The 22,392-nt window shown below is 41.3% G+C and overlaps 1 protein-coding gene across 1 annotated transcript in view; it reads left to right on the forward strand.

Annotated features, from left to right (window-relative positions):
• wdfy3 (WD repeat and FYVE domain containing 3) overlaps positions 1-22,392 on the forward strand; it is a 90,815-nt gene that overhangs the window by 44,561 nt on the left and 23,862 nt on the right. The window contains exons 18-36 of the mRNA XM_037680857.1: positions 4,034-4,134; positions 7,212-7,430; positions 7,617-7,801; positions 9,808-10,039; positions 10,162-10,322; positions 11,392-11,503; positions 11,608-11,798; positions 12,045-12,197; positions 12,848-12,921; positions 13,030-13,191; positions 13,273-13,367; positions 13,455-13,575; positions 13,815-14,032; positions 16,063-16,253; positions 18,589-18,723; positions 19,113-19,292; positions 19,838-20,071; positions 20,178-20,277; positions 21,739-21,899. Coding sequence (XP_037536785.1) covers positions 4,034-4,134; positions 7,212-7,430; positions 7,617-7,801; positions 9,808-10,039; positions 10,162-10,322; positions 11,392-11,503; positions 11,608-11,798; positions 12,045-12,197; positions 12,848-12,921; positions 13,030-13,191; positions 13,273-13,367; positions 13,455-13,575; positions 13,815-14,032; positions 16,063-16,253; positions 18,589-18,723; positions 19,113-19,292; positions 19,838-20,071; positions 20,178-20,277; positions 21,739-21,899 — 3,025 coding nt within the window. The remainder of the gene's footprint in view (positions 1-4,033; positions 4,135-7,211; positions 7,431-7,616; positions 7,802-9,807; positions 10,040-10,161; positions 10,323-11,391; positions 11,504-11,607; positions 11,799-12,044; positions 12,198-12,847; positions 12,922-13,029; positions 13,192-13,272; positions 13,368-13,454; positions 13,576-13,814; positions 14,033-16,062; positions 16,254-18,588; positions 18,724-19,112; positions 19,293-19,837; positions 20,072-20,177; positions 20,278-21,738; positions 21,900-22,392) is intronic.

Here is a 22,392-nt window from a genome sequence, read left to right on the forward strand (position 1 = left end):
GGGGGGGTGCAGGGGTGGACAGAGCAGAGCTTCTTGATTTGCATATCCACCAGGAGCAATTTGAGATAAGTTGGCCTTCCAAGGCTGAGCGGGGAGTCCAGATTCAGATAACAACAGTTGTTTTGGACAGGCAGACTCTGATTTCTGTCTCCCTTCAGTTCTGCTGGAACTCTTGATGGTGAATCCAACCAGCCAGATTTGTGGACATTCTGCCGGTCCGTGCTTTGTTAGCTTTCTCCAAGGTCGAATCCATCGTGCCGGCGAGTTCCAGGAGCTGCAAGTGGCCTATGATTCTCATTATTCGCGTCCAGCTTACAGTTGAGCTCACAAAGCATATGAGTCTGAGAGCTCGAAGCACAAATTAATCCTTCACATAAGGTTGGCAGCTTTACCATGGCCGAAACCGCTGCCGATGTCGTCCTAATTTGCCAATATCCTAGGTATCCGCCGATTCCAAAAAGCAGAACCTCTGCTATCATAAATCCGATAATGTACATGTCTTCTACGTCCTCCATGGACAGTACAGACAGGCGCATCATCTTCCACTGCCCCCAGGAATCAATGACGTACCCAGCAGCGTGCGTCCATTCGGGGAATAAGGACTCTCCAGCACCCTGTCTCTTGGTCAAATTTTTTTATAAATTGCATTGAGAGACCAACTGACTAGATCCATAATAATGATCTTATCCATATAATAATTTACAATTCAGAAGATGTGTAAAGAGAGGCTCAGATACACAGGACAAAGAGCAAAAGCAGGAGGAAGGCAGGAGAGGGAAGAAAAGCATCCGTCTTGTTAAGTTTAGTGCTCAGGTTATTCATTGGGGATAGCCTTTGGCAACTACCACACCAAACTTTAGCTCATATATCTGTAAAATTGACTGAATTATAGTAATTTTTGTATGGGCTGAGATTGATAAGCTGTCATGAATTGAGTTAACTCCTAAAGTATAAAAGAGATGCACGTTACTCCAGAGGAGCAACCTACATTAACCCAGATTTACATGTACTGTTTTTTGACACTGCACTTGTCAGGGACGTCATGTATTTGAATTGTTAAGAAAAGAGCAGCAAATATGTTGTGTGACCTCCAACCCATCTTGAACGCTTTAGTTGTATTTTAATGAATGCAAAGGAGCTCTCTGACAGAAAACATGTCCACGTCTAAGAACCACACCGATGATGAATTACAATTGAGAGGCCAGGTGAGCAGCAAAATAATGTGCACGACCAAGAATGCAGTTTAACAAGAAGTGCACCTAAAACAAGGCTGAAATATAAAAAAGTAGCCCACTCAAAAAACAAGTGTAAGATACAACCTTTAAATCTTATGAGAATTCAACTGCCTTTCAAAGTGTTGTGAGTTGCAACAAAAAACACAACAGTTAAGAGCCCAAGAGTTTTTTTTGGTTTGCTTACATCCTCAAAAGTGTTATGTAAAATGCAGACTTGTAAAAATTAGAAATTTGTCATATTCATGCAGCTATTTAGTAGAGCCCAACCAATATGGAAATTTTGGCCATCACCAATACCGATATTGGGAGGGCCCGGCTAATGCCGACAAATGATGTAATGGCTGGAAATTTCTGAGCTTTGTCCACCCCCAAGAATCTTAAGTAAACAACTACTTTTAATCCTGTTTCAACACTTGAAGTCTTCCACTGTTCACCATAAAGTTATCAAGTGTGTTACAAAAATACAAATAAAACAAAAAAACCACCTTTCCCTGTTCGTTGCTTCAAACAGTGAGTCGTGTACGGTGAAGTCAATTAAATAACCTCTGCTGTGGTCAGTACTTTCTTAGCAGAGAAGTAAAGATTTCAGACAAACGATGCATTTCATTGAGGACAACAAAGATAACGTTACCAACACTGATATCGTTTACCTCTACGTTAGATTTATTGTTCTGGATAAAGTTTTACAAGGCAATGGTCTATGCTAGGTTATATAAACGTTAGCTTGATAACTTGAGAGGCACGTAGTTAATGACAAGCGGGTGGGAGGATTGAAGAGAATTTATTATTGTTGATTTGTTTTACAAATCTGTTAAAATAAACTTATCAGGCTCTGTTCAGCAAAATAAGCTACACAGTATTAATCGCTGCTTCAGCTGTGCTGAAAGTGAAACCTAAAATAAACGGCCATGGCTTGAAAGTAGTCTTCATGCGCCCTCTTGTGGATGCATTTTACAATTACGGCTGTTTCCAGCGTTTTAGGGGTGAAAATTAGAAGTGCTTATATCGGCGGACAATTATCACCGATACCAATATGTCCCCAAATGGCCTAAAATATTGGCCCTACCAATATATTGGTCAGGCTCTACTAATTAGCATTGTTTGTGTCCAATGCAAACATCAGATTTAGCTTGTTTTTCCTCACTTTGTTTGGCAACTTGTCACATTTCACGATCCACCATTTCTTAGCTTTGCCGTTTTCTTTGCTCGTGAGGACTCGCTGTAGAAATAGAACATGGAGACCCTCCTGAAAACACTGACGAGAAGCAGCAGCACGCTGGTGACGAGGCAGTGGCCCACTTTCTGCACAGCACAAACACAGGAGGAAATACACTCAGATGCACACTCAACCCCACCTTTCTCTCCCATCTGTCAACATGAAATATTGATGCTCCCGCTGCTATTAGGAATCACATGCACTCCCTTTGCTCACACACACATCCACTTAATACCTCTCTGTCATGCACAGCATGCTCACACACAGCATGACACATGACTGCACACCTCCCAGCTTTTTGTCATGGGGCGAGGAAGATGCTGTCAGGGAGGAAGGATGGGGTGGAGGGAAGACAAGCTCATCTCTCAGTAAAGTGAGGAGTAACGGGGAGATGGAGGGTGTTTGTCGCTGGTCTGAAGGATCAGGGAGGTGTGCTCGCTGGTTTGATAGGCTGCTTGTTAAATGAAGACTAAGAACAGTGTGTCTGCCCTTGGGAAGCGTCCTGTAGGGAAAATACCTTGCCAGCTTCGTAGATGTTGTCCTGAAGCCAATCCTGACCTCTGACCTTCCTGTCCTGCCAGAAAAATAATGAGAGGAAAAAAAAATCTCCATCGGGTCATTAATGGGCTCACTGGGATCGGATTGAAATGCTCCGATGGAAAGATTTAAGTGGATTTTGTGAGTGGTTGCAGTTTTCATGAAATTGCTTTTTTCTTTTGGTAGAAAATCTTTTGGAGAACAAACAGGGTGACCATGAGTAACGATCCATGTTATTTATTTTTGGGTCAAGCCCACATTTAATGTTTTATGCATTGAAATCGAGAAATACAGACTACAGCAGCCAGTGATGAATAATTGACCACTAAAAGAACTTCAGACATTATGCTTTAGTTTGATTCATTAGAAAACTAATGTCCTCTTTTATTATAATAATTCCAGCTCTAGTCAAAACTGTCCTCTTGTTCACTTCAGGTCCAGTTTGTCAGGACTGTGTGGCTTCAAAACTATTAAACAATCTCCAAAAGCGATAGTCATTTTTTCAGATCACCGATGTTGTTCAGGATGATTAGAGAGGAGAAAACTACACCCTCATTGATCGGCAGTGAGTCAGCAACACCAACACACACAAGTAAAGCTGCCAGTTTGTGAAATAATTGCTTTTGTTTTTGCGCTGCAGAAGTTTTAATTGACAGTGAACACATAAAGGGCTTATCGCCATTTGCCGCGTTGTTCCTATATTTTAATTAATTGGAAAACGTTCTATATTAACCTGACCTTTTGTTGGAAAATGCAGCTAACTACAAGGGGATTTCTTTTACAGAAAATACAAAAAGAGCTCTTATCCCACCTCCACACTTGCCTCATAAATTATTCAAATTCAGGTTTTAGGCAGTTAACATTTACATTTTATAGTAAAAAGCTTTTATGTATATTTTACTTTTTTTCAACTCCAAGAGGGAGTCCGATAGCTGCAGCAATTCTGCTGTAAATCTCTTATAATATCTGCATATGTCAGCGGACATGCTTTGCAGGCGTTGCAGCTGTTTCCTGTCGTTAATCCGTCCTCCGGCGTCTCGTGCAGGTGCCTGTTTCTGCCCAGCCTGGCGCCCCACAACGCTCCCTCCAATAACACCAACGCTTCCGGGGTCAGCGACGGAGCCGTGCTGAGCGGCATGGGAACAGGTAAAATAAAAACCAGTTTGTTGTATTTGGTTACTGTAGGAGTGATCTCCAGGAATGAAAAAGGAAAATAATTTTCTGCCATGAAATCGAATAAATGTTGACAGATTCCACATCTGCCCACTGCCTTTTTTCTGTTCCTATGTTATTCATTCATACCAAACGGTTTTCAATTAAATTCAATTCAGTTTATTTATATAGCGCCAAGTCACGACAGAAGTTATCTCAGGACACTGAACAGAAACATTCATATACATAAAAATTCAATTAGTGACATTATTTATCTACGGTAGCATAGCCAGCAGATTGTGTTGAGCCTTCATTTTGTCACAGTCTCTCATCCTGAGCAAGCACAAAGGAGACCGTGGAAAGGAAAAACTCTTTTAACAGGAAGAAGCCTCCAGCAGAACCGGGCTCAGGACGAGCTGCTTCAACTGGCTGGGTTTGAGAGGACAGGAAGGAAACACTGACACAGAATGGCAGGTCCAGAATGGAGGCGAGCAGGTCCCTCTAGGAGGAAAGACAAAAAAATAATTTTAAGATGGAAATAATTACAAATATAAACTGTTCATTTGTATTCATTTGTAACTATTCATTTGATAAATTAGGTCTATTTGTCCTCTAGTAGTCTAAGCCTATAGAATAGAATAGAAACAGCCTTTATAGCAACATAGGATAAGGGATACGTCAGGAAACCAAGTTGACACTAACTATAGGATTTATAAAAAAGGAAAGTCTCAAGGACTTGCAACCCGTCCAGGGTGCACCCCGCCCCTCGCACAGTGATTGCTGGACATGGGCACCGGCGACCCCCGTGACCCAAAATGGAAGAAGTGAGTTAAAGATAATGGATGGATAGATGGATGGATGGATGAATGGATGGATGGAAATCTTAATCCCAGTCTTCAAACTGGACAATGTGTCAGCCTCACGGACAGAAACTGGAAGTTGGTTCCACAAGAGAGGAGCCTGATAACTGAAAGCGCTGCCTCCCATTCTGCTTCTGGAAACTCTAGGAACCACTAACCTGCAGTCTGAGAGCGAAGTGCTCTGTTAGTAAAATATGGATGTAAAAACAGCACAAATATTTGAGTTAAGCTCCAGTCTGTAATAGTATGACCATTAAAGCAACTGTTGGTAATATTTCTTATGATGACAAAATCTGTCTTTCACCCAAAATGTTAAATAAATAAATAAGTAAGTGGAATTCAGGAATTTAGTTTTATTTACTTTTATTCTTACCAAAACTGCTTGAATGTTTTTCATGCTTTATTTTGAAGAGTTTATAGTTCTGCCTCAAAGTCATAAAGTTTTTATTTTATTTTTTATAATTTAGTACCACTTCACAATTATGACCCTTTATAAACAATTTATTAATGCTTTACAAATTAGTAATTATTGAGTTTGTAAATACTTTATGAAAATTTAGATAATTTAAAACCACTTTACATACACTAAAGCAGGCTCATTATTTAGCAAAAAAAAAGTGCTGTACATTTTTATTATTTATTTGGGAGTGGTGGCGCAGAGGTTAGAGAAGGTGGGCCTGTGATCGTAAGATCGCTGGTTCAACTCCCAGTACCGACAACATCAAAATGTGGGTGGGAAATGGCGAAACACCCACACCTGTCTCCACCCTTATTTGCCCTACTCTAGGCCCTTGAGCAAGGCCCTTAACCCCCACCATCTGCTCCCCCGAGAGCCTTAGATGGCAGCTCTCTGCTCCACACAGAGGCTGTGGTAGCTCGGTGGTCTGTGGTTGAGTCAGGAAGGACATCCAGTGTAAAAACGATCGCCAAGTCTTCGTGCAACTTAGTTCATTGTGGCGACTCCTGAAGAAGGGAGCAGCCGAAAGAAGAATAAACAAACATTTTTACTATTTCTTCTTGGTTTAGATTTTAAATATCAAAAAGTTATCAGCACTGTCAGCGCCTGTAGTTACGACGTTTGGTTTGTCAAATAAAGTGATTTAATTTAAAAAGGAAGCAAAACAACGAACAATTAGTCACACTTTCCTGCATAAATAAAAATAAAGCATTTAATGTTACCTTAATGTTCTGAGCCTGAGGACCTGTTTGAATGTTGGAACAGTATTTTATGATAGCCAATGATTCATAAAGTCTTTACAAACTCACAAATAGCTTATTTATAAAACGATAATCTTTTTAAAGAGGCCATAAGACAACAAACGCCACCTTTTTATAATAAAATTACTGACCTCTCAGGTTGTCCTTATCTCTCTCACTAATGCAGATCTATATTTTTGTGTGTTGGGAGGTGGGGTATTTTATTTATGTTTTAATTAAACCGGAATACCTAAAAGGAAAATAAGAAGCTGGATTTATGCTTTACGTTTTTGATGATTCAGTCATTTTTATCTGTGATTGCAGAGCTAACATGATTGGTTATTTAACGTTTGTATCCATCGATGTAAAACTTTTTTCATGTGTGTTTATTTATTTATAAACAATTTATCCAAAACAATTTGTCTTTATAGATTAATTTCTTCTTAGTGCTGTCATTTAATGTTTATGATGCACAGCAAGATGCTTCAGTCTCCGCTCCTGCACCTCCATTAGTTTTCCTCGTCCACCACTTCTTACTTTATTTGCTCTCTGGGTCCTCCTCCACCTCTTTTCTCCTCGTCTTCTCCGGCTCTATTTATAGACCGTGCTCTTCTCCTCCCTCGGTTCTTGCTGTCACTCAGATATTTCTTCTTTGTGTCCTTTTCAGTTCTTATCTCAATGTCCAATTCCACCCTTTTCCTTTGTCTTCATCCCTCCTTCCTCCTGGCCATTTATCTCTGTCCTCTTACCCACCCCCTCCTTCTTGTTAATTTTTCATTCATTCGACCCATATCTGTGGATGACATCATCCGAAAGTGACTTCATTAAAAAATCATTCTGCTCAGGAGCTTTTAACAATCCTGTTTTACCAAACACCAACTTGTATACATGAAATAAACATTTTCTAAAGGAACTGTTTATCATGTGGTTCAAATAACTTCGTAGTTCTGAGGCGCAGTTCCATTAAAGTTGATTTGTTTAAAAATGCGTATGTTTCATCTTTTCCTCTCACAGGTGAGCGCTTGTTTCCTCCTCCATCTGGTCTCAGTTACTCCACCTGGTTCTGCGTGGAGCGTTTCAGCTCAGCTGTTCAGGCTCACCCGGTGCGGCTGCTGACCATCGTCCGGCGGGCCACCTCCTCGGAGCAGCACTACGTCTGCCTGGCCGTGGTGCTGTCGGCCAAAGATCGCTCTCTAACCATCTCCACCAAAGAGGAGCTGCTGCAGACCTACTGTAAGAGCAGAACTTCGTACAACCTCATTTGGTTCTTGAAGCTGATTTATTAAATAATAGATATTAGCAATAAATTACAAATATCAGTGTTGTAAAAGCTCAAGTTGGTTGTTTTCTGTGCTTCTACACGAGTGCTGTGACTCACTGTAGTTGTTTTGTGTATATTTCTGCCTCCCATTCATCAAGCAGCGGATGAGTCCAGCGAGGAAGCCTCCTTCTATGAGATCCTGCCCTGCTGTGCCCGTTTCCGCTGTGGCGAGCTGATCGCCGAGGGCCAGTGGCACCACCTGGTGCTCGTCATGAGCAAAGGCATGCTGAAAAACAGCATGGCTGCGCTCTACATTGACGGGCAGCTCATCAACACCGTCAAGGTATTATAAAATGCACAAAGACGCGTTTATGAACAGTTTCCAATCAGCCAAGTCTGAGTGGGATTGAAAGGTGTACACATATTTGTAAAAGCAATTTAACAATCAGCTTTACAGTTTGTTTGCATCTTCACACCCTAGTTAGATTGCAACAAATACCGAAAAACAAAATGGTAAACAAGAAAATGCTGTGAATGCAAAATCAGTGTTCACACAGTAATTGAGTTTTGTGTTATAATGTAAATTTCTGCTTTTTAATCTAAGGACAGTGTACAGTATGTTTATGTTTAAATAAAAACACGTGGAATAATGCAATTGTAGTACAGTACTGTGAAAAGGTAAAAAGGCCATGATGATGGATAGTGGTACTACAAAAAAGATCTCTTCACATCTTGTCCTATCAGGACACGATTTGAGGCATCAAAAAACTCCACCAGCAGCACATTTATAAACACACATTACATATGCATTTGACGGCAAGATGTTGAGATTTGTCCATGAAGCACTTCCAGACAGGCCATAGTCCTGATCAGATGTTGTTGTTCAGCCGGCAGTTCTGATAAGCCTGCACAGAAGTTCTCGGGGGCCTAGACGAAGCGCATTTTCCTTTGTTTACCCATGTCCCAGGAGAAATTTGATAGTTGGCCTGCATCCAAGGCCAAACGGGTGAGTCAGATTCAGATAAGCCACAACTGTTGATTTTCTTCAGGCAGACTGTTTTTTCTTGTCAGCTTTGAGTCCTGCTGGAACTTTCCAGATCCAAAATGGCCAGATTTATGGGCATTTCACTAATCCGTGCTATGAGCCTTCAGACATGCTGGCGAGTCCTAGAAACCACAGGTGGCCTGCGATTATCACAAATTGCCTCCACCTTACGGTTTAGCTCATAAATCAGCTGCTTTTGAGTACTTGTAGCACGAACCAAGCCTTCACACAGGCTTGGCAGTTTTGTCATGGCCGAAACTGCTGACAATTTCTTCTTCAAAAGTCGATAACATAGGGACCCGCCGATGCCAAAAAGCAGAAACCCTGCTATCGTGAATCCAATTATATAAATGTCATCAGCGTCCTCCTGAGACAGAACTGAAAGACACATCAGCTGCCCAACTCTCCACGGATCCCTGAAATATCCTGCAGCGCGAGTAGGACATGAGGGCTCTTCAGGACCGTGTCGTTTTGTTGAAAAGAGTTTGTCGATTGCATTGAAAGTCCAGCTCACCAGATCCATAATAGTATTTTTCGTTCGGAAGATGTGTACCAGGAGCTCTGAAACACACACAGCAAAAAAAGCTGTAGGAAGAGGAGAACAGGGGAGGGAGAGGAGGAAGCGTCCATCGAGAGCGATTGTAGAAAGCTATTAATTAAAGCTGCACACACTGAGGTTAGTATCACTCTAAACCACAGGTATTATTTTACTATTTAATGAGAACAGCGTTTGTGTTTTGAGTGAAAATAAGTCGTAATCAGCACCAACATGTTTGTTCGCCTAATCTGAATAAGCTAAAACAGATTTCAGCTGCATCAGCCGTGTCATACAGCCGTCTGTGATGTGGTTTGTGCTGCGGTGACTTTAGATTCCCCTGAGATCCGATGGCGCACCACAAGTCACAGTTTCCTCCCAGCAACACTGATAACGACGGTTTCATTTCCTGCTGAGGTCGACAGACAGGAAACAAGCTGCTCCTGCGTCTATTTTGGCTTCACGTAAAGACAGTTGACTTTTTTGTTTTTGTTTTGCTTTTCTGAAAAGATTTCAGCGTAGAACAAATCTCCGTGTACTCAGTTTTCACCAAATCTGTTAGAAGCAAATTTAAATATAGCTCGTGAAATAACCAAACGGATAATTAACGAATAACAACTGATGTGCGTCTTGTTCATGTTTATTTTAGTGAAAGTAACATGAACATTCTGCTCAGCGGTTGTTTGCTCAGGTCCTGCTTTCCTTCATCATCCCTCCTTATAGACGTCACTTGTTTTAACGGTGACCTCGTGTTTCTCCTCTTCTCCAGCTTCACTACATCCACAGCACTCCAGGTGGCTCCGGCTCCACCAACCCTCCTGTGTTGAGCACTGTTTACGGGTACGTCGGGACGCCACCTGCCCAGCGGCAGCTCTCGAGCCTGGTGTGGCGTCTGGGTCCCAGCCACTTCCTGGAGGAGGTTTTAACTGCCACCAGCGTGGCCGCCATCTTTGAACTGGGACCCAACTACGTGGGCAGCTTTCAGGCCGTCTACCTGCCCTGTGAGTGGTTCTTCTGTTCCTGCATCTTCTTCTGACACCTTACAATCTTTGACACTCTTTAAAATCCCTTCTTTATTTGTTTTTATATCACCAGTTTTGGCTTTTTCCTCCTTCTCCATCAGGTAAAGATGCAAAGACAGAAGTTGTGCCTGCTACTCCTGTGGCGCTGGTACCAGAAGAGAAAGTGTCTTTCAGCCTCTATGCGCTCTCTGTCTCCACTCTCACAGTCGCCAAAATCAGGAAAGTCTACAACAAGCTGGACAGCAAAGCCATCGCCAAACAGGTCAGACATACACTGCTCAGCTGAGGGGAAAATAAAGGGACTGTTGTGAAGCACAAAGGCTAAATATCACAATAAAAATAACAAACATGCAGTATGCAGAGGAGATTCTTGTTAAACAAAACGGACGTTAAATGAATTTAAACGTTTTAAATATGCGTTTTAATTCATCCAAAATAACCTCATGTGTTGGGAACATTTATAGATTTGTTTAAGTCGTTTTATTTTCTGAGTCACACTTCGTGACTTAAATTACATCGTCTGATGGATGTAATTGTCTGAAAAAGGAAATGCATTTTCCCCCAGTCACCTTGCAAATTGTGAGGACGTTTTCAGTGCAGACTTTAAGCAGAAGTTCCAGGTTTGCAGGATAAAAACAACAACATCTTTAATTACAATCACAGGTAAAAATATTAATGTAAGCAAAAACAAAGACTAATAAACGTGCAGATTTAGACCCCTAAAAATTAATTTTTTCGAAGGCCATTTGCCGTTCCTGTATGTCTGCATACATTCTCACACACACATCTGCTTTTAGAGTAAATAACCTGCAAACCAAAAGAGTTTGTTGCAGATTCCTCTCCATTCTTATCGGTGTTTCCACCTGTCAAGTTATTTCCTGTCTGCTAAGGTTCAATTTGCTGCAGCTCACAGGAAGCGGATAAGGACAGAGGTAGAGTTTGTGCTGCAGCAGAGACCAAAAGAATAAGAAAACTATTTTTTACTGAGTCAGCAGTTTCAAAAATACTACAATGTCATCGTTTGACCATTTAAAAATATAAAGGATCCTGACTGATCTGTTCTTATGCAACATAAATAAAAATCACATTACAGGCGGCTGCTTTTACTAAAATTTTAATGCCCTGTTGTCACTTTTTAAAGCTTCATAAATGTAGATTTTATTTCATTCTTTTTGTTTTTGCCTTTCAAAAAGCTCAGGTGTTAACACACGTCGCCAGCTGTCAAAACTGACAGTGGCTGAAGCAGCAGTGTCCAACAACACAAGACAAATTAGATTTTTGTGCAAATCAGACAGAGTTTAAAGCATCCGTCTTCCTCTGCTCCTCTTCAGCTCACCGTGTCCTCTCATGAAAATGCCACTCCTGTCAAGTTGGTCCATAATGCTGCCGGGCACCTCAACGGGCCAGCGCGGACCATCGGGGCTGCCGTCATCGGATATTTAGGTAAACCTAGAAAATGTCTTGAAACCCAGACATGGCTGCTGCCTGTGTAATGCTGCTGTGGTTAGTCAAATAAAGTCACACCTCTTTCTCTCTTACCCCTCCAGGTGTTCGTACATTTGTGCCCAAACCTGTTGCCACCAACCTGCAGTTCGTGGGAGGCGCTGCGGCCATCTTGGGTCTGGTTGCCATGGCTTCGGATGTAGAAGGGCTGTATGCAGCTGTCAAAGCTTTAGTGTGTGTTGTGAAAAGTAATCCTCTGGCCAGTAAGGAGATGGAGCGCATCAAAGGCTACCAGGTGGGAAACAGTGTTTAGTTTGTTTGTTTTTAAATTTCAATTAAGTTTTCAGTTATTTATGAAATGCCATTTATTCTTCATGCTCTGTACTTTCTTTGTCTGTTTACATCACTCACAGTCACATATTATAAACTAGTTTAAACTGAACCCTAAATGTGTCCCATTACAAAATCACCATGTAGGTTGAGATAACATAAAATAAAATGCATAAATTAAAATAGGTTTGTTGTGTGTGTCCCCTTGCAGCTGCTAGCTATGCTCTTAAAGAAGAAGCGCTCGCTGCTCAACAGTCACATCCTCCACCTCACCTTCTCTCTGGTGGGAACGGTCGACAGCGGCCACGAGACCTCCATCATTCCCAACTCCACGGCCTTCCAGGACCTGCTGTGTGACTTTGAGGTGAGGACTTTGGCTCAAACTTCTTGTAGTTTTATAAATCTTAACTCTTGTTCTGTTCAAACAACTCAGAGTGATGGAAAAAGAGTAAGCTGTTGGTATTTCCACATGGTTAAGTCAGGTCATCTGGATGGGTTCTTCTTTTTAAAACGTTTCGTCTTTTATCCAAAAGACTTCTTCAGTCAACAAAGAAGAATCCTTCCAGAGGACCTGACTCAACCGTGTTCGATTTATCTACCAGGATTATCGAGCATGCGGCAGGACAAGTTGTTGGTGTATTTTCTAATTCACTGACCTAAAGAACAGGAGGAGTTTTGCACAGCTGTCTGTCAAGGCAGTAGCTGATCCTAGCTTAATCACTGGGCTGCAACTATTGGAGATTAGATGAGACCTAAACAGAAAATGTTCCTGTTTTCTCTCAGTTTCAAGTCGCCAACTAGTTTCTGATAGTCACAGCCCAGTGAGATATTTGCTTCACAAGCATGTTTTTGGACTGTGGGAGGAAACTGGAGTGCACAGGGGAAACTGGTGCATGCACAGTGAGAGTATGCTAACCTCAAACAGGAAGGCCTCAGCCAGGAGTGAAACCCAGAATGTCTTACTGTGAGTTACCATCAACCTAGAGGCTTTATCCTTGTCTTTCTGCTCCTCAGGTTTGGCTTCATGCTCCCTACGAACTCCATCTGTCTCTGTTTGAACATTTTAATGAACTGCTGACTGAATCCAGGTACGCATCAACTTTTAAATTCACCCACAAATATGTTTTAACTTGGAAGAATAGCTACTTGTTTTCCTGTTGGAAAAAAGTGAATTAAATCTTTCTGTGTTGGAACAGTGAGGCGGCCAAAAATGCCAAACTGCTGAGGGAGTTTCAGCTCATCCCCAAGCTGCTGCTGACGCTGAGAGACACGTCGCTGTCGCAGCCCACTGTCGCTGCCATCAGTAACGTGCTCAGTCTGCTGCTGCAAGGCTTCCCGAACCCGTACGACCTGCTGCGGTGAGCCCACACTTGGACATTACAGAGATTTTATAAACTGCTCTTTTAGATGGTGGAACTAAACGAGTTTTCACGTCACAGGTTTGGTCAGTTCATTTCCTCCACTCTTCCCACATTTGCCGTCTGTGAGAAGTTTGTTGTCATGGAGATCAACAATGAGGAGAAGATTGACGGAGGTGAACATCAGCTGATCTGACAGCATCACTTTCCTGGATCATCTTTAGACATGACCGTGTGAGATCTAACCTCAGCTCTCTCTCCAGGTAATGATGATGATTTTGGGGGCCTCCTGTCAGCCAGCTTGATTTTACTGAGAAACCGATTGCTGGACAACCTGCTCAAGCTGCTCTTCATCACCAAAGAGAAATGTGCAGTTAATGTCCAGTAAGACATCACTCTGCTCCTACTTCTTCTAGTTCTGAAAGCTTCAAGCTTTACAACCAAATTCCCAGAGTCTCTGCTTGCGTTTCATGCCTATTTTAATAAATATTATGAACATATAATGAACAAGCTGCATCAAAATAGTTGTCATGGGGTTTAAGTCATCGTAAATTATTATTAGTTTTCACTTTAAGAAGACGGAAGCTCTGAACAGCTGTTTCAGCTTGTTTCTGTTTCTGCAGGGCATGCGAGGAGCTCGTACGAACGCTCGGCTTTGATTGGCTGCTGATGTTCATGGAGGAACATCTGCACTCCAGCACGGTGACGGTGGCCCTGCGGATCCTCGTGGTGCTGCTGTCCAACCAGTCTATCCTGAACCGCTTCAGGGAGGGCCTGTGTGGAGGAGGCTGGCTGGACCACACTGACTCTGTCCTGACCAATAAGATCGGCACCGTCCTGGGTGAGAGCACAGCTCAGGTTGGCTGCATGACTGGAACTGAATTACATCTGATGAGACTAAATCTGAAATACAGTGTCTAGGTAGGGCTGGGCGATACTAGGAAAATCTAATATCCCGATATTATTTTGCTATAACACGATACACGATATATATCATGATATTTATAAATAATCTCCAGTGTTACTTTAAACTAGTATTTAAAATTGCACTGGTGTACTTACTCTATTCAAACAGACCATTGATGTTTTTTTTAAATTTGAATACAAAATCAGAATAAGTTTTTAAATGTTTTCTTGTAACCATCAGTTGCACACAAATCATCTTCTTCAGTAATGAAATTAGTACCACCGTCTCTTACTGTGGTCAACACTATACCTTTAATAAACAAGACCTTAGCAGCAAAAAAGTACACCAAGCATGAATCCACAATGAAAAATAAACCAGCTGGCTGAAAAAAAGGTGCTCGTTAGTGCTTTTTGCATAAAAATAGTAAAATCAAAAAACCTGATGAGTCCAGATTACAAAAATAAAAGTTTAAATAGTGACTATATAATCAACTGACCCAGAACAGTCACAGGTATCAGAGTTTCTCTAAACAATTATAAATAAATAAATTTGTGGTACTGCCTCCTTTCGTGGCAATGGTTTTACGACATGTTTTGCAATTTACCACATTTTGTTTGACATCCTCCTTATAAAATCCAAACCACTGCCAGATTATTGATCCAGTGCTGTTTCTCTTCGGAACTAGTTCATCGGACTCTTCAGTTATCGTCTCATTCACCCGCTCACCTGAATCTCCCGCAGTCGCCATATTTTTTCCTCTCTCCAAATCTATATGCGCATGCTCCGCACAGCGTGCAATGCAGAAAATTTTCAGGTTGGGAGGGGGCAAGGAGTAGTGACGCATTCGTAGCGTGTTAGATAAACGAAACTCACAGTGAATTAGATGCGGACAGCTTATTATTTGAATGGCAATTTATACTCGATGGTTGCGATAGAGCCATTTTAACCATCGTAAATTGAAAAACTCGAGATACATCGAGTATATTCGATACATCGCCCAGCCTTATGTCTAGGCTAAATTTAAATTACGTCAAGGTATGTTTTTATGCAAAGATATGAGCTTTTTATTACCTCAGTTTGTGTTTTGATTCAGTCTCTAAAAGTCTCATTGTATACCCAGTCCTCTTACTGACCTGTTGCCAGTTAACCTAATTAGTTGCAAAATGCTCCTTTTATACCACTTCCTTTTTGTACCTGACCTAAGTCTTGGTCTGTTGCTGTCATAACTTTTTCCCCTTAGGCTCAAAATCTGAAATGCTTACTTTGTTCCATTGTGAATAAAATGTGGTTTTGTGAGAATATATAGTTTTATTTACATTTTATACGTCGCCACGTTTTGTTTTTAAGTTTCCCAACTTTTCAGCAGTGGTCAAAGTTTGCAGTAGTAATTTCCAGTGTAATGTTTTGTTGTAAATGAATCAGCAGACGCCTCTCCTCACTCTGGCAATGCTTTCCGTCGGAGTTGGCCTTCTTTCAGTAAACAGAAAGCTGCACAGTTCGTGTGCCGCACAGCCAAGGGTTCGTCGTCTTTTTTATTCTGCCCCTCCCTGCTGCAGTCATCGTAGGTCCTCCTGGGCTCAGCGATTTTCAGCCTTCCCACTCTTACAGCTTTTAAAAAGTAAAACACTTGTATCTGCATTGTAATCTCAGTAAATCTATCCCACCATCTTGCAGAATCTGTGGTTGCTTCAGAAAATCAGATTGTGGCCTAACAGGATGTGCAAAGAAGTCCGTAGTTTCGTTCAGATTTGGAGTTCTAGCTTGACGAACCTTTGTGTCTGCGTAGTTAAATCAGATTATTGCTGTAGTTTATTACCCAGCTCTGCTAAACCTGAACAGGAGCAACAGCTGCTTGTAGTCTCCTCAGTCAGAATGTGTTTACTGTAACAACACCTTTTATTTAAATAAGGCATTTGTAACATTTGATTTCACACATTCTTTTACTCTCTCAACTTTCTCTTTAGGCTTCAATGTGGGCCGCAGTGCTGGTGGGCGCTCAACAGTGCGAGAGATCAACAGGGACGCCTGCCATTTCCCAGGATTCCCTGTTCTGCAGACTCTGCTGCCCAAACACACCAATGTACCCGAGCTTTACTTCCTGCTCATGGCTCTTTTCCTGCAGCAGCCCGTCACCGAGCTGCCAGACAGCCTACAGGTACATGTTAGTATACCCAGTTTCCCTTTATTTTCTCTAACAACTAATGCTTTTCTCGACTGCTGCCCTTTAGAGTCTGTGGAATCAAAGTATGATGCATGTTCAGTCGTAATAAAGACAAAAAAAAATTGTTTTGCGATATAACAGAGTTTATTTCTTCAATCTTTGTTTTACCAGAAAGTCCCGTGAGATTGGCATTTTTCAGGGAGACCTGGTCAAGAGGCACACTGTTATAAAAGTTTAAATAGTTAAATGTAACATAAGGCTAGCTAATAGTAGTAAAACAAAAACTAGAAGATAAAAGTAACAAAAGGCTAGGCAAAAGTAGCAAAAACTACCGTATTTTCTGCTGTACACGTCACACCGCCCTATAAGTCGCATCAGTCCAAATATGTCTAATAAAGTGGAAAAATCTAAAATGCGTCGCTTCGCAGTATAAGTCACATCTATTATGCTTCGTCGCTGACGCGTCGTGTTTGTTACGCATCACCGCTGACAACCCAGAAATGTGGGCCGGTGTTGTGCCAAAAATTGATAGGCTGCCAAATGGCGGCTGCAGGAGCATGCGCAGGAGAACTTTAACAAGAATTTAACAAGATTAACACTTAAAAACAATTATTTGTTTGCTCGACATCATAGTAAAGGTGTGACTCAGTCTAACTTTTACTTAATAAATGCACTTCAATGGTCAAGTCAGCTGCATTTCCAAATTATTCACTGCCCCGGAGCTCCAGGAGCGTGCAGAGGGAGGAAATCAGGAAGGAGGAACGCTGCACATTTCTTCAAAAATTAAACAAGATAACCACCTAAAACAATTATTTGTTTGCTCGACATTATAGTAAAGGTGCGTCTCAGTCTATCTTTTGCTTAATTAATGCGCTTCAATGGTCAAATTAGCTGCATTTTGCCGGGGCGGAGCAGCGAAATGAAGCTGATTTGACGGTTGCTCCAGACATGATCCCGGAGCTGGATGAAGATGACATTCTGTGGCAAGCCGACTGTGTCATTAATAGCCACTTTTACCTATTACTTGACACAACGGCATGCCATGCTACTCGAGTGCCATCTAGTGGCTGAAAATGGTAGTGCTCTATATTTTCAGTCAAAATGAATGAAACCGGTCATATCTCAGCCAAAAATTGGTTTATAAATATTGGGGGGAAAAAACATAAATAAGTCGCTTCGGCGTTCTAGAATTGCGCCGCTCAAGGTGGCTGCATGTTGGAGCAGCTCTCTTACTTTCATTCCGAGATTTTGCTTTTGGAAACATAATTCCTCTTCTTCTGGATGTAAATCACATTTTTTTGGATGATTGTTTCCTCTGGTATCAGATGCTGTGCAGCTGGAAGGATTTTTACTGAAACTTTTTTAGTTTTGGACATTTGTTATGATGCGTAACCATGGCAACAAGGCAGTTTTCTACAACCAACAGCTGATTAACATCTCAAAAGCTCAAATAATATCTCAACTACAGCCCCAAATCCCAAATGAGTTGAAAAGGATGTTCTGTGGACGCATTCTCATCTACCTGCCAGCTGTGCTCGAGTGCCTGACCACTGAGATCCTGGAACTAGAAGGAAACACGGCTCGTGACAGCTGAAGGACGGGATCGTCCATAAGCACCTACAGTTGGCTGTCCGCAGCGACGAGGAGCTCGGCAGTCTGCTGGGAGGAGTGGCCATCGCTCTGGGAGTTCTGCCCGGCATTCGGGCGGTCCTACAACCCGGGGGAACCGAGAGGCCTGCCGAGTCTTGGTGGACGGATTGGACGGCATCTGCAGCCAGTTTCTTTGGATACACTGTGGAATGGACCTTTACAAGAGATCCTTCCTGTCTACAGCAATCAGCATCTATAACATCTCTTAATGAAATGAGGATAATGAGTTACAACAAAATAATTTCCCTCTGGGATTAATAAAGTTTTTTTTTTTTTTTTTGTATAAGTCGCAGGGCATGCAAATTATGCAAAAAAAAAAAAACATGACTTACAGGCCAAAAAATAGGGCAGTTAAATGTAGCTAAATATTGCACAAACAGAAGCAGAAGCAGCATACTTAAAAATATTGTCACTATTAGTCACAAGTGTTTAAATACGTTGACATAATGTTGTTGTTTTTTCTGTCTTGTAAACTAAAACAGACTTTCCTGATTTGTGAGTTGAGCGCTGGATTAATTTCTCTTTTAAAACCTCTAATTATCTGTTAAACAGCCAAAGTGCACATGACGATGCTGTTTTCAGCTCAGTTGTAGAGATATGAAGGAGCACAGGTGGCAGTTTTAATAAGCTTGTCTGTATGGGTGTAGATAACTCCACTTTGTGTGTTTGTACTCTTTAGTTTGATCTGGATTCCATCTGGACCTTCATCTTTGGGATTCCAGCCTCCAGTGGGACGGTTGTGGGCTCCATTCACAGCGTGTGCACCGAGGCGGCCTTCCTGCTGCTGGCCATGTTGCGCAGCATGCTCAATCTGGTGAGAAACCTCCACCAGCTGTGGAAAAACACAACAGCTTCTTTGTTAGTGCAACGTAACTTTTTTATTTTGAAGAAAGGAAAAGAGAGAATGTAGAGCTTCACATTTTTACCTGGAAAACACCTAAAGTAACAGCTTTTTTTTTGTCCTTTAAAAAAATAAACATTTAAAAGAAATTGAAACAGTTTGAATTATACTTGTTTTTTTTAGCACAATTAGAAATTCATGTAGTTTCTCTGTATTGTCGAGCTTTAGTAGACCTCCTGCTGATGGAGGGGTTCAGTCACTGCTGAGGGTCTTTCAGTTTTCTGAGTCGAAGACTTTGAGAATAGCCGTGACACGACTACAGAGGTTTGCTTAGACACGATGTGTCGTGTTTCTCCTTCCAGCCGTGGCAGTCGGAGGAGGAAGGCTCTTGGCTCAGGGAGTACCCGGTCACCCTCATGCAGTTCTTCAGGTATCTGTACCACAATGTTCCTGACCTCGGACCCATGTGGCACAGCCCAGAGTTCCTCTGCGCCCTGGCAGCCACCGTCTTCCCCTTCAACATCAGGCCGTACTCAGAGATGGTCAGTCTGGAGATTTAATTCTTCACCGTGAAAGAAACGTATAGAAAAAAAAAAAACTTTTTCTGGTGACATGGAATTATTAGAGACTTTTTTTTTTCTGGTCAAATTTTGTAAACCCCTTTCACTTCTATTGATTAATTATTTTTATTTCAAAAGCAAAGGCTTAAAATGCGTTTACTAAAAACATAGTTTAATGTTTAATTACTCTTACTTCTTTGCAGACATATTTCAATTACCCACTAAAAGCAGTAAAAACTGTAATTATGGTAAAATCTCATTAACCACAGGTGCTGCCTTTTTTGTGATAGCTGTTTCAAAAAGTCGTGGTTTGATAAATAAATATATTTCTCAATAAAATGTTCTAGTTGAGAACGTAGTTAATAAAAAAGTTCACTTTTAAAGAACGTTGGCAGAAACTTGGTGGAAACGGGTAAATAATAGACTGGATGAAAATAAACTATTGCATTCAGTTTTCTGTTATTGTTTGTGTGCTCTGTGACATTAAAAGCTGTATTTTATTTATTTTTTTACTTCATCACGTTCAGGTGAGCGATCTGGACGATGAAGCGGGTTCTCCCACTGAAGAGTTCAAAGCTTTTGCCGGAGACTCTGGAATGAACCGGAGCCAGTCGGAGTACTGTAACGTGGGGTCCAAAACCTCGTTGACCAACCACCCAGCCAAAAAATATGTCTTTGACTTCATGAGGGTCCTGATCATGGACAACATGTGCATGACTCCAGCCAGCAAGCAGACGCCCATCGTTGACATGCTGCTGGAGGTACGGAGGTCCACCTGGGTCAGAAGTGATGTCACGGTTTGCTTTGGGTCTGCCTTTCATTTAACGTGCGTTTAGCGCCTGATGTTTTATCTGTTGTCTTTGGTAGGCTTCTCCAGAGCGCTCCACCAGAACCCAGCAGAAGGAGTTTCAGTCCAGCATCCTGGATAGCGTCATGGAGCACCTTCTGGCTGCAGACGTCCTTCTAGGTCAGAACTTAGTCTAAAACAGCCGACCATCCGCTCCTGCGCAGCAGATACACGTTTACATCCGCTTTGCTTTAACTCACTGATTTACGATCACTTGTTTCTGATTTTCTATTCATCACCACACAAAATCTACTTTCATACTCTTATTAGTGCTTTATCTTGTTTTAATGGTAATCTGTATTTATTTTGCAAATGTAAATATTTTTATTATTTAATAGTAATAATTGTGTTCTATAACTTGTTTATGACTTGTTAACTTTTCAAAATTCCGTTTCTCCAAATGTTTTTCCAACAGGAAGACATTGAGAGCTCTTCAGCTCCTTTAAAAGCATTGTTCTCGTTTAGATCTTAGTTTGTCTTCTTATGGTGCTTTTAGAATTTAGCTACACATTTGCTCTTCTCCGTTTTTAACTGGGGTTTTGTTCATTTTAGCTTTTTGCTACAGTTTTGATCATTTTAGCTTTTTGCTACAGTTTTGATCATTTTAGCTTTTAGCTACAGTTTTGCTCATTTTAGCTTACGGTTACTGTTGTGCTAGTTGTAGTTTACCACTACTGTTTTGCAGGTTTTAGTTTAAAGCTACGCAAAGTTCATCATATAGCCACAGTCAATTTAATTTTAGCTTGTCATTACTGCTTTGTTAATTTTAGCTTTATTGCTTTAATTTAAGTTTTTATCAATCATTTTGTTAACTTTAGCTTTTAGCTACGGTTTCTCTGATTTTATCTCCTGTTCGTCTTGTTTTATCTAACATCTCGTTTTATTTTTCTTTAACTCGTAGTAGCAGTCATTCAGCACTCAGAGATCTATTTTGTCTATTTCTGTATTCATTTTGTCTTAATGCGAACTATTTGGTTTTCTGTGTAAAACATCCATCCATCCTTCCATTTTCTTCCGCTTATCCGGGGTCGGGTCGTGGGGGTAGCAGCTTAAGTACGGAGGCCCAGGCTTCCCTCTCCCCAGCCACTTGGTCCAGTTCCTCCGGGGGAATCCCGAGGCGTTCCCAGGCCAGCTGAGAAACATAGTCCCTCCAGCGTGTCCTGGGTCTTCCTCTGGGTCTCCTCCCGGTGGGACGTGTCTGGAACACCTCACCAGGGAGGCGTCCAGGAGACATCCTAACCAGATGCTCTGTAAAACAGAAGTTTGCATTTATTTCTGTGAAGGGTGTTTTATAAATTGATTCTTGAAAAATACACTCCAAAAATGCACATAATATTTGCTTTGTTTCAGCTGTAACACAATAAAATATCAAATAAAACTAAATATTCCCGTTAGTTTTGTGTTTTCAGAATCCCATTAGGTTTTGAACACAAATCCAACCCATTTGCACAAAGTCTCAGTTTTGTTTATTAAAGTGATTCTATTGAAACATTTTGAGAAATCTTCAGCGTTCAGGTGCGTCACCATGGCATTTTATAAAAGGTGTGTAACGGTTCTGTCCTGCTGCTCGTCTCCTTCCAGGTGAAGACGCCTCTCTTCCTCTCAGCGCTGGCGGCAGCTACCAGATTCTGGTCAACAATGTCTTCTACTTCAGCCAGCGGGTTGTGGACAAGCTGTGGCAGGGGATGTTTAACAAGGACTCCAAGCTGGTGGTGGACTTCATCGTGCAGCTGATAGGACAGGTCAGTAAAATTAAGAAACTACAATATTTGTGGTCTTATAAGACAGTGGATAAATTCCATGATCAAATAATAACTGTCTATTACATCTACTTCTTTTCATTAGTGTAACAAATATAGACACAATATGTCATCAAACAGCATTTATATGACCGCTAGCCTGGCTCGCTAATTTTAGCAAATAAAAACAGATTTATATTTTGTACAGTAGTCCCTCGTTTATCGCGGGAGTTTGGTTTCCAGTTCTCCCACAATAAGTGATAAACCGCCAAGTAGGGATAGTAGTACAAGTAGTAATAATAAAGTCAAAAGTCTAAGTTTCTTTGTCATGCGCACCATATGTGGTACATGTGGTGGAATGAAATTGTGTGCACAGGGTCCCAGTTACTTCCAACAAAAATATAAATTGTAAAGGAAACCGTAATAAGTTCTAAGATATTAACTAAGAAATATGCTACATTAACATTATGCTAAGCACTATATATACATATATATA

The sequence above is a fragment of the Nematolebias whitei genome, chromosome 8, assembly GCF_014905685.2.
Source record: "Nematolebias whitei isolate Nwh7 chromosome 8, NemWhi1, whole genome shotgun sequence".
Taxonomy (NCBI): Eukaryota; Metazoa; Chordata; class Actinopteri; order Cyprinodontiformes; family Rivulidae; genus Nematolebias; species Nematolebias whitei.